The following is a 19,239-nucleotide window of genomic DNA, read 5'->3' as shown; positions in this document are numbered from 1 at the left end:
TTTGCATTTTCCACAGGTCTATGGTCCTCTGCATGTGTCTAAATACTTCTTTAACAACATATCTAACTCCCTCTCACTATCACCAGAATCCAATACTTTCTCAACCTTATATTGCCAATTAAAGCTCACAGCAGTCAGCAGCTTGGTCACATACAGGACTTACTCATCTGCTCCAGCCCCATTCGCATTTTCCGCAGCATCTTGACCCGCCTGTCCCACAAGTCCCGTTGCCTCTCAGTCTCCCGGCCGTGTGCTGCTCCGCCACACAGCTTGGAGTCCAGCTCCTCCCGGCGGCGTTCAGCAGTGGCCACAAGTTCATTGAGGTGAAGGATGCGCTGCTCGATGGTCCCTGGAGAGGTTATTGTGATATGATGTAAAATTGTGAAAATCTGAATTCACGTATTTACTCTTATGAAATCATGGCAGAGGAGAGAACATAAAACTTAGGTGTGAACTATTCTTGTAATGAATGGGGAAATGATTATTATTAAGTGATGTTAAAATTTTGAAAATCTATATTCATCTATTTATTCTTATGATAGAGGAGGAGAGAATGTAAAGTAACTCTGGTGCAAACTATTCGGTTCATGGTGAATAAGGTAACTGTGACTAAAAGCAACTGGTTTGGCAATGGCTTCTGTGATAATAGTAGGAACTAATGTACTCTGAGTCTGTATTGTAAAGATAACTAAAAGGGACTGACTTGGCACTGGCTTCTGCAATAATGATGAAGAATATCTGTGTTTGTGCTATACTGCCAACCACTTCTAGGTTAAGGATGACTAAAAGGGATAGGACTGGCAATGGCTTCTATGGTGATGGTGAGAACTACTAGCCTTCCTGTCTGTGCTATAATGCTATAAATGCTGTGATGGATGAAGGCTATAGCTACCCACCTGCATTGCTCTCAGTGGCGCCGGCCTGCTGGAGCATCTTGGCCAGCGTGACATGGTTGTTCATCACTGCCACCTCCAGCACATTGGAGCCATCCTTGTTGACACTGCAGGGAAGAGGAGGGGTAACAGATGATGCACTAGCGAAAATGGACCTCTTTATTGCTGAGGCGTATCAATGCTAACCTTTGAGACTGAAATTCAAGCTCATGGCCTGTATTAATACTTTGAAAGCTAAAAGTTACTCTTAGAGTAAAGATTACTTTCAAAGTTGCTCCTAACTCCTAAAAGGACTCTCAAAGTTGTGAGTTTGCTCCTAGAAATGCTCTCAAAGTGGACAAAAGATAAAAGTACCCCATAGGGTCTTTTACAGACTTAGGAGTGAAGTTTGTTTTGTCAACAAAGGCGAAATATACATACATACATGCATACATGTGTGTGTGTGTGTGTGTGTGTGTGTGTGTGTGTGTGTGTGTGTGTGTGTGTGTGTGTGTGTGTGTGTGTGTGTGTGTGTGTGTGTGTGTGTGTGTGTGTGTGTGTGTGTGTGTGTGTATATATATATACTCGTATATATATATATATATATATATATATATATATATACATATATATATATATATATATATATATATATATATATATATATATATATATATATATATATATATATATATATATATATATATATATATATATATATATATATATATATAATACACAAACACACACACATAGATGTGTATGCATGTATGTACATATATTCCATCTTTGTTGACAAAACAAACTTCCCTCTTAAATCATGTATAAAAGAGAGAGAGAGAGAGAGAGAGAGAGAGAGAGAGAGAGAGAGAGAGAGAGAGAGAGAGAGAGAGAGAGAGAGAGAGAGAGAGAGAGAGAGAGAGAGAGAGAGAGAGAGAGAGAGAGAGAGAGAGAATGTACTATGCATATGATATGTATGTATGCATGCTTAATTTAGATGGGCAACAATGTCTGCCCATACAGTCTTCTTTTGGTTGGAGATCACTTCCAGATAAATTTTATCCTTTGTTATATTTTTTCTTTCCTCTGTGAAGTTTACAAGGAGTAGCATTTCATAGCTACACTAATTTCTTTCACTCTTGAACTGGCTGCTGTCCATATCTTAAGGACAAGCGGCATGTTGACCTGGTAGGGAGAGTGGTGCTTGTTTACAAGTGCCAAATCATCAACATGTCTGGAAATTACATATTGCTCTTAATAATGCTCTAGAATTACTTAGATATATTCAAGACTAATTCACAAATATAAATTACCACCAAAAGAGCGACATCTCATTATATTTGATTCAAAATGATGTTGCTACATTTTGAAAAGCTGCTACTTTAGCGACATTTCTACTCCTAGGAGTAACTTTTACTTTGAAAGTAAAAGTTACTTTTAGGAGCAAACTTCTAGGAGCAAAGTTGAGGACAAAAGCACTTCTAGGAGTGCTCCCAGGAATACTCCTAGGAGTCTTTATCAATATGGGCCCAGGAGAGATAACTGATGATGGACAAGTGATAATGAGCTTCTTTGCTGCTAAGGTGTACCATTTCTTGCCCCAAACCAAAATGCAGGCTGAGGAGGGATAACAGATGCTTGACAAGTGACAAGGAAAATCTTCATTGCTAAGGTGTACCACTGCTTGAACTGAAGAGCTGTGAAATGCAAACTAAAGAAGGATAACTGATGATGGATAAGTGACAAGAGTCCTCTTTTTTTTTATGTTAGAGGGGCACTAGCATAAGGTAACAAAAATAATAAAAAAAAACCTACTAAGCCTACTGAGGTGCCAGTCATTATGTAAAAAATAAAAAGTATCAACTAAAACTTGAGGAAGTGTCTTGAAACCTCCCTCTTGAAAGAGTAATTTTTTCTTATGTAGGAGGGACACTGGCCAAAGGCAACAAAATTGCAATAAAAAAAGGCACACTGAGGTGCTGGTTCCCAAACAGAGTTGAAGGTGGTAGTAAAAAATTACAGGATAAGTGTCTCGAAACCTCCCTCTTGAAAGAGTTCAAGTCATAGGAAGGAGGAAATGCAGAAGCAGGCAGGGAGTTCAGGAGTTTATCAGAGAAAGGGATGAATGACTGAGAATACTGGTTAACTCTTGCATTAGAGAGGTGGACAGAATAAGGGTGAGGGAAAGAAGAAAGTCTTGTGCAGTGAGGCCATGGAAGGAGGGAAAGCATGCAGTTAGCAAAATCAGAAGAGCAGTTGGCATGAAAAATAGCAGTAAAAGATAACAAGAGATGCAACATCGAGGTGATGAGAGAGAGGCTGAAGACAGTCAGTTAGAGGAGAGAAGTTGATAAGATGAAAAGTTTTGATTCCACCCTGTCTAAAAGAACGGTATGAGTGGAACCCCCCATACATGTGAAGCATGCTCCATACAAGGACAGATAAGGCCCCTGTACAGAGTTAGCAGCTAGCGGGGTTGAGAAAAACTGGTGGAGATGACTCAGAATGCCTAACTTCATAGCTGTTTTAACTAGAGGTAAGATGTGAAGCTTCCACTTTAGATAATAAGTAAAGGACCAACTGTGGATGTTCAGTGAAGAAGAGGGGTACAGTTGGATGTCACTGAAGAAGAGGGGACAGTTGTCTTGAAGGTTGTGTGTGTTGATAGATGGAGGAATTGAGTTTTTGAAGCATTGAAGAATAATAAATTTGCTCTGCCCCAATCAGAGATTTTAGAGAGATCAGAAGACAGGCATTCTGTGGCTTTCCTGCATGAAAAGTTTACTTCCTGAAAAGTTGGACATCAATGAAAAGACATAGAAAAGTGCAAGGTGGTATCATCAGTGTAGGAGTGGATAAGACAAGAAGTTTGGTTTAGAATACCATTAATGAATAATGGGAAGAGAGTGGGCGACAGGACAGAATGTTGAGGAACACCATTGTTAATAGATTTAGGAGAAGAACAGTGACCATCTACCACTGCAGCAATAGAATGGTCAGAAAGGAAACTTGAGAAGAAATTACAGAGAGAAGGATAGAAGCTGTAGGAGGGTAGTTTGGAAATCAAAGCTTTGTGCCAGACTCTATCAAAAGCTTTTGATATGTCTAAGGCAATAGCAAAAGTTTCATCAAAATCTCTAAAAGAAAGCCAGAAGATCACCAGTGGAGTGGCCTTGACAGAACCCATACTGCTGATCAGATAGAAAGTTAAGTGATAAATGTTTAAGAATCTTCCAGTTGAGGATAGACTAAAAACTTTAGATGGGCAGGAAATTAAAGCAATAGGATGGTAGTTTGAGTGATCAGAATGGTCACCCTTTTTAGGAACAGGCTGAATATAGGCAAACTTCCAGCAAGAAGGAAAGGTAGATGTTGACAGACAGAGTTGAAAGAGTTTGACTAGGCAAGGTGCAAGCATGGAGGCACTGTTTCGGAGAACAATAGGAGGGGATCCCATCAGGTCCATAAGCCTTCCGAGGGTTTAGGCGCAAGGGCAATGGAAAACATCACTGTGAAGGATTTTAATGGGTAGCAAGAAGCAGTCAGATGGTTGAGAAGAGGGAGGAGCAAGCCCTGAATCATTCAAGGTAGAGTTTTTAGCAAAGGTTTGAGTGAAGAGTTCAGCTTTAGAAATAGATGAGAATGCAGTGTTGCCATCAGGTTGAAATAAAGGAGGGAAAGATGAAGAAGCAAAGTTATTGGAGATGTTTTTGGCTAGCTGCCAGAAGTCACAAAGGGAGTTAGATCTTGAAAGATTTTGATACTTTCTATTAATGAAGGAGTTTTTGGCTAGTTAGAGAACAGGCTTGGCATCATTCCGGGCAGAAATATAAAGTGCATGAAATTCAGGTGATGGAAGGTTCAATTACCCTTTGCAGGCCACCTCTCTATCATGTATAGCATGAGAACAGGCTATTTGGAAGGTTTAGGTGGAGAGAAAGAGTGAGAAATGTACGCCTCTATGCCAGACACTATCACCTCTGTTAGGTGCTCAGCACACAGATATGGGTCTCTGACATGGAAGTAGTAAATCCAAGGAAAATCATCATAATACCTCCTCAGGGTCACTAATTAGCAGAGGCAAAATGGCAGAGGCACCTCTGCTTTTGGGGATCCTGAAGAGGGACTGGAGTGATAGGAGAAGATACAGATATGAGATTGTGATTGCAGGAGCCCAACAGAGAGGATAGGGTAACGGCACAAACAAAAGGACTAGAGGTGAGAAAAAGGCCAAGAATGTTGAGCGTATTTCCAAGACGGTCAGGAATATGACTAGGGTGTTGCACCAGTTGCTCTAGGTTGTGGAGGATGGCAAAGTTAAAGGGTAGTTCACCAGGATGGTCAGTGAAGGAGAGGAAAGCCAAAGCTGGTGGTGAACAATGAAGTCTCCAAGAATGGAGATCTCTGCAAGAGGGAATAGAGTCAGAATGTGCCCCACTTTGGAAGTTAGGTAGTCAAAGAATTTCTTAAAGTCAGAGGAGTTAAGTGAGAGGTATACAGCACAGATAAATTTAGTTTGAGAGTGACTCTGTACTTGTTGCCAGATGGTGGAAAACTTGGAAGATTCAAGAGTGTGGGCAAATCATTATGCACATAGACACAACATCCAGCTTTGGATTGAAAATGAGGATAAAGAAAGTAGGAAGGAACAGAAAAGGAGCTACTGTCATTTGCCTCAGACACCTGTTTCAGTGAAGAAACAAAGATGGTTTACTAGAGGAGAGGTGGTGTTCTACATATTGAAAATTAGATCTAAGACTGCAAATGTTGCAGAAGTTATTGAAGAAAGGGTTGAGGAGGGTGTCAGGACACTTAGGGTCAATACCAGAAGAGTAGTCCAACCTGGGGACATTTGTGATCTCCTCCCCAGATGGGGACTCAAAGGCTGGTGTAAGAATCGCCATATTGATTTTGAATTTTGAGTGAGGGGTGTGTATGTGTAATTACGTGCATGTAGTTTTGTGTGAAGGAAGACAGTTGTCTTCAGAGGGCAGACTGTGATTGCCCCCTTGTGTTGTAAGACACAAAGGGAAATGTTCAGTTAGGTTACAGCTGGTTTAATAATAAGTTCAAAGCACCCTCTGATCCAATGCTTTAGACCTCACTGGGAGTAATTATCATTTCAGCAGGTGTCTACTACCTCCTAAGGTGTACCACTGCTTGCTCCAAGGAGGCTCATATGCAAGGTGACTCACCTGTTGATGTCAAGCTGTGTTGAGTTGTGGTCCAAAATGTTCTTGGCCTTCTCAAGCTGGCCATGCTCCACTGCCGCAAAAAGGGCTGGAAGAAAAAGGTGAGATTAACAGTGGTAGCAGTGGTGGTGGTGGTGGTGGTTGTACATATGTATTATTAAACGTAGTAGCTGCAAAAGGATATGTTGATGGTGATGACTGTAATGATAGTGATGGTAGCATATATTATACTATTAAGAGCTATGGTTGCAAAACAGAGGTGGTGGTGATGGTGCTGGTGGTGGCAGTACATATGTATTACAAAGAGTAGCAGTCACAAAAACGTAAGTAGTGGTGTTAATGAGTGTAATGATAGTAATGGTAGTGTATGTTGTATTATTAAGAGTAGTGGTTGCAGATAAGAGGTGGTGGGGGTAGTGGTGCTGGTAGTGGCAGTACATATGTATTACTATGAGTACTATCCACAGAAATGTAAGTAGTGATGGTAGGGAGTATAATGGTAGTGGTGGCAGGATATACTGTGCTAACAAGAGTAGTAGTTATATATCAGAAGGATGGAAAAAATACATGGTTGGAAAAGTAAGAGCAGCGGGAAATGGAGGTAAGGTTGGATATCTGCTGCAGTTGACCAGAGAGAGAGAGAGAGAGAGAGAGAGAGAGAGAGAGAGAGAGAGAGAGAGAGAGAGAGAGAGAGAGAGAGAGAGAGAGCATTCTATGGTTGACAACGTCTGTAAGGGCATGGCACCTCGATGTGTGAGTGGTTGCAAATATTACCAATACCGACGATGATGATGACAATGATGCTAATAATCAACAACAACAACAACAACAACAACAACAACAATAATAATAATAATAATAATAATAATAATAATAATAATAATAATAATAATAATGATAATGATATTAATAATAAATAACTGTAATAGTAGTACTACTAGTAGTAGTAGTAGTAACAAGCCACTCGATATGACAACTTCCAAGCTCTCTCTCTCTCTCTCTCTCAGTAAAATTATTAGAGTCAACAAAGCTATCTGTTTTAATTACGTAGGACAATACAGTAACGTTCACTTCCTGCGACCTTCTGGGAACAATGACGCCTCGTAAACACTTAACACCTCCCTCTTGCTCCTGCTCCTTTCTTGACGTACCGTGTAGGTGGATGTTGATCTTCTCCAGTTTCTTGCGGTCGGCCTTGCTGGGGTTGAGTCCATCCACCAGCACGTCATCCATGGTTGACAGGGCTGTAGGAGAAAGCAAGTGTTAACATATTGATCGCTCCAGTACCCCAAGGTGACTCTTTGGTCCTCTTTTCTTTAAATTTCTGTGTTTTTGTAAGTAGCAAAGAGTCTATCAAAGGTAATAAGATTACTCCAATATCCTCAAGGTGACATTTTAATCTTTTCTTTAAAGCTCTCTTGTGAGACTTACCTCAAACGAAACAGAGCATGAAGAAGTAAAGAGCCTATCTAAGATGGTGACGCTTAATTCGAATGAAAATGTTATCGAGGAGATGTTTATGTTTTTAAAACCTGCCAGAGATATTCTTGTTATAAATGTTGGTGGAAGCGACACACACACACACACACACACACACACACACACACACACACACACACACACACACACACACACACACTGGAATTGGTCAGCAATCTGCTAATTAATACTCTCCATGATTCAGGTATGCACTTCAAGTTGTCTTTATCTGAATAGCAAAAGGGGCAGAACACAAGCTTTGCCGTCAAGCTTCAACACCGGTACCTGACAGTAAGGAACAGGCTACCTAAGTAAACTTTATTTTGCCGCTGAGATGAAAACTTTTGTTACATGTTTCGAAGAGAGCGGTGTTAACAGATGCTTCTTACATATAACATCCGTATGCTAAACGTGTGTGTGTGTGTGTGTGTGTGTGTGTGTATGATGTATGTAACTCGGGCCTTATCTCACTATGCTACAAGCAATATGAGAGATAATCCTTAAGACAACCGCCAATAAATTAGCGAGCCAAGAAAAATATAGTGACCAAGTTTGTCATATTATCAGCTTACGAATGAGACATTTTGGTGAGATATGAGGGGTCACCGCCACGAGGCAGCCACGCGCCACCACCCCTCACCCTCTGGGCTGGTCGGCACCCCACACATATATACTACACATTATTACCCCGTCCACCCCCGCTACCCAAATCACCACCAAGCACGCACCAAGCTTCCTGCCTCAAAGCCAACGCCACATGCATTCCATCACCTCCAGCGGCGCAAGGACCGCGGGGCACGCCATGTCTACTACACGCTCAATATTCAACACACGTGCAACACGCAACACACGCATGCAACCTACACGCTCAATACTTACGACACGACCAACACGCAACATGCACGAGCAACACGCAACACACACGTGCAATATTGAACGCACGAGGATATATTTTGGGAGGATATCTGCTGGGTTAATAATAATAAGCTCACGCACGCACATACGCAGGCCCACCCACTCACCCAACCACACACACACACAAACTGTTTTGATGCTGCTGCTGATGATGAAAGTAGTTGTAGTAGTAGTGGTGGTAATAGAAATGCTAGTGGTGGTATGGTGGTAGTAGTAGCAGTAGTAGTAGTAGTAGTAGTAGTAGTAGTGGTAGTAGTAGTAGTGTGTAGAAGTAGTAGAAGTGGCGGTAGTGGTAGTGGTAGAAGCTGTGGTTGTTTGTATGAAAGATATCAATGATGTTGCGTGGAAATAAGATAAGGCAACAAATGTCAGCCTCGCTTCCACACCCCCATCCCCTCCTTCTAGCGCCACAAATATCATGGAAACTTTGTAGTCTTATGAAAGGTCGCAATGAAGGAAGCTGGTGCGTTTGAGTATGCTTGGCAAGGCGCGAAGGGAGTGAAGAGGAGTGAGGAGGAGGAGAGGGATGTCCGGAGTAAGACAATGACAGGTGGGCTGCGAGGGAATGGCGATCTTAAGTGCAAAAAGTGAGGCAACTTCGCATTTCTGTAACCTTGCATTAACGTCAAGCACGTTCCTCTGATGTTGACAGATTTTTGTGGACATACAACACACACACAGTTCTCATATAGATGATAGGAGGTCCCACACATGCTGAGGTCACACACACACACACACACACACACACACACACACACACACACACACACACACACACACACACACACACACACAGTTCTTTTACAGGTGGTGGGTGCCTGACACATGCTGAGGCGACACATATCATAAGCACCATTGCCATGGTCAGTCAGCGTGGTCAGTAAGCAGCGTAACACAAAATCCTCCGTTGCTTATCAAACGGAAATGATAATCCTTTTGTTGTCAGAGCTGCCTGTGCTCACTCTGCATATACGTACTTATACATAAACACTGGATAACTTACATGATACATATGATCTGTATCCATGACGTGCATTTTAGTGAATGAGGATCTGCTTATCTATTTATCCATTTATCCATGTGTGTGTGTGTGTGTATGTGTGTGTGTGTGTGTGTGTGTGTGTGTGTGTGTGTGTGTGTGTGTGTGTGTGTTTGTTTGTCTGTCTGTGTGTGTGTGTGTGTGTGTGTGTGTGTGTGTGTGTGTGTGTGTGTGTGTGTGTGTGTTTGATTGTGTGTGTGTGTGTGTGTGTGTGTGTGTGTGTGTGTGTGTGTGTGTGTGTGTGTGTGTGTGTGTGTGTGTGTGTGTGTGTGTGTGTGTGTGTGTGTTCTTAACCTAGACCCATCCCAATATATAAAAGTTTGATGCTCGAATCCCTGTCGTCGGCAGGGCGCATGTGGCCGCTACCCCGGGGCAGCACACTGTACCTGGGAAGTCGAAGGGGGAGCGTGGCCTGTACGGAGATGTGTCCCTCGGATGGTCACAGGCCTGGTTTGATTTACCGAAGAAAGCATTGTCGGTGAAAGTGTTCCGGCGGCTATAGTCTGGCACAGACAGAAGTTCTGTATCCCAGTCTTCCATCTCCCATGACCGTCGACTCATTTCAGCAGATCTTGTCATGCGAGCCTTGCTACTGCGGCGCCGCCGCAGTGTGGTGAAGCTGAGCGCCCGCGAGCGCACCACGTCTTCCTTGCTGGAGGAGGACATGGTCAACAGACTCATGGGCTGCTCCAGACCCTGCTCATCATAAAGTTGAAGTTGAACAGATCCGCTTAATGATGTGGCGGAAGACGCGCTTGCCGTGGGGGAATCCAGTGACGTGGTGCTCGGACTCGCCCGACACTCTTGACTGGAACCAAGGGAGATCGTGTCCTCGCTGGGCACGTCGATGGGCGGGCTGCTGAAGATGGGCGGCTGTTCGTCCTCGCGGATGGTGGGGCTGCCCAGATCTAATAAGAAGCCCGTCATACGCACTGGAGAGGTGGGCGAGGACGGATCAAGGTGGAGGGACGATCGAATTGAGCGCCTCAGATTATTGAAGGGCCTAGCCAGGCTGATCCCCGACTTCTTTCGTCTCCTGACGGGAGTCGGGGAGCAGGGGCCCTGCAGCTGCATTTCGATCATCTACTTACGCACTGCACACCCACTACAATGCTCGACTTCACATTCTGGCACGACACAATCGAGAAGCGACACTGGAACGACTGGGGCAGGCGGAGGCCCGACACACACTGCCACACACTATGGAGAGTGACGACACGATGAGGTGCGGGTCGCAGATAAGAACACTTCCCGTCTCTATCCGTCTCTCCCACTCATCTCTCGTTCACAGTAATTACAGACAATCATCACTATCACCATCATAATCATCGTTCACAGTGATATATGACTTTCAGGTACTTTTGTCTTACCATCACCGCCAACATCACCAATGTTATTACACAACACCTTTCCTTAGGGACCAATAACAACAATTATTAAAGAAGGTATTCAGAAAATAATGAAATCTTTCCGCTTAAAATGTAGACAATGATCAAGTTTCGTTTGAGTATGTGAAATCTGAGTAATTAAGTCACATTTCCTGCGTTGATCATAAGAAATCGAGGAATTCCAGGACGCCATCGGGCCGCGCCGTGGTAATTTTAAGGGAGAACCGACCCGGTCTGACTGGTGGGAATAATCTGCTGCAGTCCCATATAGCTATACTATTTTTCAACATTATCTGATGCCACACACTATTCTGTGACCGGTGATCGGTTAGCGGAAGCCGGTTTACGTTCTGGGATGATATGACGCAAGAGAACAGTGCGTATAATTGTTATGTAATAAAAGCAGATATATCGAGGAGGTGGGGGCGCTGAACTGAGGGGAGGAGCACGTGTGAGGAGGAAATGTAGAAAGCAGATGGAAGAATGATAGTCAAGGAGAGGAAGAAATTTACAGCTTGTGGAATTGTTGAGAGGCAGTCAGCGTTCCTATGAACGAGGAGTGTAAAGGACAGGACGGAGAGAGAGGTGGATGAGAAGGAGGAGGAGGAGGAGGAGGAGGAGGAGGAGGAGGAGGAGGAGGAGGAGGAGGAGGAGGGGAAGAAATGAAGCGGAATAAACAGCTCTCCTTTCGTCAGCACCACCTGTTATGACAGCAGGTGTGTCGCCAAGTGACTCAGGTGTGAGTGTGTGTGAGCGTGTGTGTGTGTGTGTGTGTGTGTGTGTGTGTGTGTGTGTGTGTGTGTGTGTGTGTGTGTGTGTGTGTGTGTTAGAGAGTATAGATTAAGAAAAGTAATGGTACAATTATGAATATCTATATACACTAATCGAATACAAGACACAGACACTAGATAACCAAGAATACAGCAGCTAAAGGGAGTCAGTCAATTATTCAAAGGCAAATTCTACGTCTATTGATGGACTGAAATGCATAAAGGTCAAATGCCACCCTTCCTATACACACACACACACACACACACACACACACACACACACACACACACACACACACACACACACACACGCCATCTGAGATTATGCGCATAAAGCTATGAACGCGTCGTCGGTGACGGGAAGCGGGTGTGTTGAAGAATGGTCACCGTCACCGCCACTACTGTTGTGCTCGCCTTGGAGGTTATCAAGGCTGCAGACACAAATATTTGTGGTGATGCGGTGCGTGTTCACTTTAATCGATATGAGACTCATAGTAATACTCGTGATTCAAGGCCGTTAAGTAGTGCAGGTCGAAAGTGAGTCAGTGGCTGTAGCCGTGCAATATTGTATATGTGGGATGAAGTGAAAATAAAAAAAAAAAATGTTCCCTAAATCAATCCCTTTCCGAAATTTATATATACATTGAGCCGTGACAAGATACAAACTTTTTTTTTCTTAATATGTTTTTTTATCTTCGAAATCTATATATGTTAAGAGGAGATACAAACGTTTTTTTTCTAAATATAATACTCTTCGAAATTTGTACATGTCTACTTGAGAGGAGATATAAACGTTTTCTAATCTTTTTTTCGAAATCTACGTATATTAAGAGGAGATACAAACGTTTTCTAAATGTAATCCTCTTCGAAATCTTTAAACACGTCAATCTGATATCTTACTCCCACTTCTCTTCATGTTCACTATACGCATAGCAGTTATTTAATATACGCATATTACATATATTTTGATTCTTGTTCTTTACCTACAGCAGTTCTCCTCCATAATTCCTTTCGCATTATGTGAGATGAAATGTTAGTTGGGGTAAATAAAAAGTCCTGCAATGCTTTGTTTCGAAAAGATTAATTGCTACTTCGTATGTTAGACATTCCGCTGATGAGTGAATGACCTTTGTGGACCAGCTAGCAAGGATTCCTCCCGCCAAGTGTTCTATTACGTGACTCTGTGTGATACAGAATTTGAAACTGTGTGTGTGTGTGTGTGTGTGTGTGTGTGTGTGTGTGTGTGTGTGTGTGTGTGTGTGTGAGAGAGAGAGAGAGAGAGAGAGAGAGAGAGAGAGAGAGAGAGAGAGAGAGAGAGAGAGAGAGAGAGAGAGAGTAGCACTTTGTAGTACCATCACAGACTAATTAGCAACACAGGTGTGAAGGTGAATAGTTGAATGGTTGTTATAGCCTTGACGTCATGGCCGCCATCACTACCACCACCATCATCAATTCTAGTAAAAAGGAAGCCTTCCCTAAACTTGATCATCTTTGCATTCTCTCTCTCTCTCTCTCTCTCTCTCTCTCTCTCTCTCTCTCTCTCTCTCCTTACCTCGCTCTCTGTCCTCGAGGTGACTAAAGAAATCATGGCGAACAAAGACAGAAAATGAACAGAGTGAAGATGAAACAATAGGAGAGAAAAGTACTATCAGTGGCAAAACAACATGAATTCCCTCCGTCCGCCGCGCTTGTGACGACAATGTCTCTTGCTTAGAACAACATCGCGCGTCTGACGTAATACAAAACCACATGGCTTGACTGTTAGCTTGCATCCTGCGTGACCCTGTCGAGGATGCCCTTTGTTCCCAGCCTGAGTCACTCCTTTCCTCGCGCCCCACACACTCCCCCTACGCCCAAAAGGCACACGATCTATCTTCACAATGAGACATCGAGTGAGCACACCAGCCTTCATCACGAGAGTATCCCCGATCATGTTTGTCGCGGAAAGTCTCTAGACGAAGGCATTTCCGTTGACGCCGGCGGGTGAGGGACCTTGTGTTGAGCGGCAGCAGCGACGAAGGCTTTTGTTGATGATGATGTTGTTGTTGTTGTTGTAATTGATGCTGCTACTGCTGCTGCTGCTCCTGATGATGATGGTGACAGAGCAAAAGCACTAAATACTGTTGAAGACCAAAGGATTGCAACGCACTGCTCCCTCTTAAGAACATTACGTACAGCACCTGCTCGCAACATTCTGTAGGTTTAGCAGCGAGTAATTTTTATTCCTAGAGTACTTCATGGAAACGGCAACAGCAGCAGCAGCATTAACTTGCGTCATCATCCACGTTAGGAATATTGCTTTTGTCGCAAGAGAAAACCACACTCGGGGCCACCATGACTCAGGACACGCGGTGGACCCAATGCGCGATAAAGGCGATTTTTAACAATCACTCTGGATTACAATTCCTTTAGGCGATGTGAGTAATGTTTTGATGAAACGGCTATACTGAGAGAGAGAGAGAGAGAGAGAGAGAGAGAGAGAGAGAGAGAGAGAGAGAGAGAGAGAGAGAGAGAGAGAGAGAGAGAGAGAGAGAGAGGAGGGGAAATAATGAAGAGCTATGAATTTCCAGGCAAAAATCTTCAGAATAATGTGTCTCCTGCGTAAGTTAAGGTAACGCAACAAATTACCACCACACACGAGACCTTGGAAAACAGGGAATCATATTTGGACAGCACCTGAACATGCCATCACTGACTCGTTTTGGAAAGAGACAAAATAGAAACACCATTGATTTAGTAACAATCCAATCTCTCTCTCTCTCTCTCTCTCTCTCTCTCTCTCTCTCTCTCTCGTATCTCAGGAAAGAATAAAGTCAAGAAAAAACCCGTGAATTACCGTCTTACGAATCCATTAGCTGAACGTTTACGAGATTATTAAGTTCGCTATAAAGAGAAGGAGGAACTCTTTAAACAGCCATCCCTGAGAGACTGAAAGACCTCTCCTCACACCCCTCTATCCCTCTGCCTCCCGTCCCTGCCTCTCATCCTCCCATTGCATCGCTATCTCGGGATCCCCACACGCCGGGCTTCAGACACGCCCCCTCGCCAGAAGCTTCACGGAAAGGTCACGAAAAAAAGATAGGAAGAAAGGAAAGACCATTCGCTGTAATCATCGCAGCGATCACGTTACCTGCTGGATCCACCACTCCCCATTCTCTCTCTCTCTCTCTCTCTCTCTCTCTCTCTGATATTGCACAGAAACACAAGAAAATAATGGAAACTGCAAAAAGTCATCAGGTCTATTTCTGGTAGTTGGGTTTAGGAGGAGTTAGGATTCTTTTAATCTCTAACGTTTCGGCTCATCCTCAGTCTCTCTGAGGATGGCTATTCAGCCGAAACGTTAGAGATTAAAAGAATCCTAACTCCTCCCTGGGTTTTTATCCCCCTTCCTAAACCCAAGTACAGGTCTATTTCTATATCATTTCCATTCATAAATTTGTCTACTGACTCTACTCTATTTTTGAAGCTTCCTGTTGACTCAGCACTAATAACCTGATTAGGATTATTACACAAGTTTCGTCTCTCCCTCCCTTTATCTGCAAGTGCAGAAGAGCATAAGAAAATAGTGAAGCTGCACAACTACCTGTTTCCATATCATTCCCATACGTAAATTTGTCTAAGAAATTTCTGAGGCTCCCTATTGCCTCGCACTAACAACCTGAATAAGATTACTACACCAGTTTTTCTCTCCCTCTCTCTGTAACTCTTTCTCTTCCTCCTCTCTCTGCAGCCACAATGGACGCTACAAGACCTCCGCGCGGGAGCCATGATGACACTACGACTAAACTCCTGATGAAAGGTCACGGCTCACCTTCACCACGGACAATTGATGGTTTAGTTACCTAAGACGGATTACCTGACGTGTGTGTGTGTGTGTGTGTGTGTGTGTGTGTGTGTGTGTGTGTGTGTGTGTGTGTGTGTGTGTGTGTGTCTTTACGTAACTCTTTTATCGAGAGAAAAACTTTGTTATTTTCCTTTTACTTTCAGGCATAGTAGAATTGCGGCCATATCATCATTATTATTATTATTATTATTATTATTATTATTATTATTATTATTATTAGTAGTAGTAGTAGTAGTAGTAGTAGCAGTAGTAGTAGTAGTAGTAGTAGTAATAGTAGTAGTAGTAGTAATAGTAGTAGTAGTAGTAAAAGAAGAAATAGTAGTAGTAGTAGTAGTAGTAGTAGTAGTAGTAGTAGTAGTAGTAGTAGTAATTGTTGTTGTTGTTGTAGAAGTAGTAGTAGTAGTAGTAGTAATAGTAGCAGTAGTAGTAGTAGTACTAGTAGTAGTAGTAGTAGTAGTAGTAGTAGCAGTAGTAACAGTAGTAGTAGCAGTAGTAGTAGTAGTAGCAACAGTAATAGTGGAAACGTTCAAAGACATGCGGTCTTGGTGGCAACAAAGGTGGCAGTGGCTATAATACTTCAAATTGCATGCACATTCGTTGGTGCTCCTTCATCACCCTTCCATCAATGTCCTCTTTCTTCCTCCATACCTGCAGTCATAAAGGTTACATGCCACTTCCGGGTATGTTTGAGCGACAACGTGACATTTCAACAGAACAGGAAAAACACGAACTCTTTCTTGCCACGGTCGTTCTTTGTTATCATTGAGGGCACTGTAAAAGTAGTTTGTATAGACGTCAAGAAAAAAAATAAAATAAACTGACGGAACAGAAGTCTGATTATGTCTTTTATGGGCTATAGAAGAATTTAAGAAACTGCAGCACAGATATATGTCTAAAAAGTTGATAACTGAAGAAATCGTAGTTTACTTTTTATATATATAATAACGATATAAGCCAAGGCAGGAACAACGACGTCTCTTGCAGCTCACACACTCAGACAAATCAATATCAATAAACCTGTGCACTTGAAATCAGGAAAAGTTTACGATTTCACGCATCGGTTTGGTTTGTCACGAGGTCCTCAAGGGGCGAAGGGTCCGTGTGGGGAGTGTAAGGTGAGTGAGTGAGTATGTGTGTGTGTGTGTGTGTGTGTGTGTGTGTGTGTGTGTGTGTGTGTGTGTGTGTGTGTGTGTGTGTGTGTGTGTGTGTGTGTGTGTGTGTAGTAACGACACTGACACAACAAACAGTTCATCTAGAGGTCATATAATCCGCAACTCATGATTAAACACAAATAATAGAACACAGGGTACCATTGACTACCTCTCGTAAGCTCTATTTCTTCCCCTCCCATCCTGATATACACTTGAGTATCCGTTACCCGTTGTGTGAGCGACGGAGTGATCCAAGAAGATCCCTTTCTAAAGCGGCCTCACTGTAGCGTCCTCACTCCATTTAACGAGCCTTGGGTGAATGAAAAGACAGGGAGGAGGCTGTTTTCTATCTCCACTGCGCCACGTGACCTCCTTCTGTCGCTCTCGTTCGGCAAACATTTGAGGAGTATATACTATAATCAAAGGAGACGCTCGAAGCATTAAGTAAAAGATTCATCAATCCCAGAATACCACAGCAGCCTTTCGCCGCCAGTTCCCAAATCCATAAATCGACAGCTTCCTCAGGGACGCAGACGGGCTCAGCTCAGGTGCCGCCGGATATATTATGCCTGTGATATCAGCTGCTGTGGTTCCGCGGTTGGAGTGTTTTGAGACACACACACACACACACACACACACACACACACACACACACACACACACACACACATTCCAAAGTGTAAAAAAGACTTCCTTGCAATATAATTAATTGACTTTCATGAGGCTTTCACTGCTATTCACCGAAATATCGTCATAAATAGAGGCAGCGGTAGAGATCTATGTATACTTCACCGGGGTCAAGACTGGTGCCGCGCCCCGCTATCCCACCCACCGCTGTCTTCACCCTTCCCTCGGATACTCGAAACACTGACAACACGGAAAAAAAAAAAAAAAAAAAAAAAACGCACCTACACTGATGAATAATTGCACGAGGTTGATCATGGGCATCCCAGCTAAAGGCCACAGCCTTGCAGTCCGTCCGCTCCCTATCGGAGCTGCGTGATAAGGATAAAATTGCACGGCTTAGCGTCAATACTCGTATACTGGAACAGCACAGCAATGCATCAAAGGTGAAAGTGAACGTTCATGTCTTAACGACTCTGCGATCACTATTCTTTTTTTTTCATTTAAGTCCAGCCAGGAAGAATATTCTGTAGCATTTTCTTTAAATCAATGGCGGGAATTGGAATGAAAGTAAAGGAAGGAAGAAGTCAAGGCCAGGACACATCCTGCTTGTGTAATGTTCTGGATATTATCTACTGTTGTCTTTCCCTGTACAATGCGTTACGTACTGTGCAATGCCATACTGGTAACATTACTTTTGTACTGTAATGACCTGCGTACTGTGCGGTACCACACTGCTGATGTCACTGGCTTACTGTTCAAGTTCTCATAAGGCATTGGAAGGTTACATATTTCAAGTAAGGTCTGCAAGGCTCGTCGTCGCCGCCAACGGCATCCCCCAAGGTCCGTCCCGCCTCGCAACACGTATACAGCCCCGTGCCACGACGGTGCCCTGAGATGCATCACGCCGATATTGCAAGTCTCTGGCAACCTCTCAGCGGGACCGTCCTGCGGGTGACTCTCGCTGCACCTGCCTCCTCGCCTCGCTCACCTCAAGGTTCACTGAGTGGCAGCGGCTCGTAACCCTCGACAAAGGCGGAGGTGGTGTGCGCCAACAAACTCGGTGGTGACTCTCCCTTGACGACACATCCATCTCCAGAATGTCTCCCAGCCGCCCTGCGACTATCGCTCCCATCCCCCAGCGCCGGACGTCCTCGTCCCTCGTCCCTCACCAACATTGCGCCTCTCAACAGTTCCTCCTCACCCACCGCGGCTATATGTAATCCCGCAAAGACAGAGCTCTCTAATCGGTAGTGACATTTTTTTTCCTAGGAAATTTAGGTAAGTGAAGCGAGGCTGCGCCACAGTCTGCCAGTCCGCGGCTTTCGAATGCATGATTTACAGCCTCAATGAATAACACCTGAGACATTTTACAGCCATCAAGCGTTGACGTTGTACAACACTGATTTAAAACAGCTGTAGCATGTTTGTGTACTTGGTATTTGCAAACTTCACAACTAAACACAAGTGTTTGTGAGAACTACAGGTAAACATCTTGTCATCTATACATTCAACTAGCAAAACACTGTAGTAAAATATAAGCAATAGATAAATAAATAAATAAGCAAACGAATGAAACACATCTATTCATCTTCATGCGACACGTGAGAGGTGGAGTGATATCAACACTACTGGCAGCGAGCAGCGGGCCGTGCGTGGTGGCTGATCCTGCCCAGTGTCACGAAGGTGTAATGACAGGTGTGTCTCGGGACTGGTGCGTGCAGGGTCGTCTCACAAGATCACACCACAACACCGACGCACCGACAAGCATCGCCTCTACAGTGTTAGTCTACAGTGAGCCCGACGCCACGTCCACCGGCGTCCAGTGTCGGCGACGCAGCGAGGAGCACGACAGTAGTGTACACACCTTTCTTGACCAGGTCTCGCAACTTGCACTGCAGTCTGCTCACCACCCTGGCGGCAGTAGACACGCGAGACCAGGGCGGCTGAGCGGCCACAATCGCC

General features: G+C 43.7%; 1 protein-coding gene across 9 annotated transcripts in view; it reads right to left on the bottom strand.

The window, feature by feature from the left end:
* The window catches only part of LOC135114267 (ankyrin repeat and fibronectin type-III domain-containing protein 1-like), a 283,842-nt gene that overhangs the window by 12,954 nt on the left and 251,649 nt on the right, over nucleotides 1-19,239 (bottom strand). For 7 of the 9 annotated variants that reach the window (XM_064030127.1, XM_064030128.1, XM_064030129.1 and 4 more), the window contains 4 exons: nucleotides 7,216-7,308; nucleotides 6,068-6,152; nucleotides 897-1,000; nucleotides 164-349 (listed from right to left, as the gene is read on the bottom strand). In XM_064030127.1, coding sequence (XP_063886197.1) covers nucleotides 164-349; nucleotides 897-1,000; nucleotides 6,068-6,152; nucleotides 7,216-7,308 — 468 coding nt within the window. Of the gene's footprint in view, nucleotides 1-163; nucleotides 350-896; nucleotides 1,001-6,067; nucleotides 6,153-7,215; nucleotides 7,309-9,883; nucleotides 10,910-19,141 lie in introns of all 9 variants that reach the window. The other 2 variants (XM_064030131.1, XM_064030134.1) reach the window with 2 other exon arrangements.

The sequence above is a fragment of the Scylla paramamosain genome, chromosome 27 (assembly GCF_035594125.1).
Source record: "Scylla paramamosain isolate STU-SP2022 chromosome 27, ASM3559412v1, whole genome shotgun sequence".
NCBI classification, from domain to species: domain Eukaryota; kingdom Metazoa; phylum Arthropoda; class Malacostraca; order Decapoda; family Portunidae; genus Scylla; species Scylla paramamosain.
This window is presented reverse-complemented; position numbering and strand designations above follow the sequence as displayed.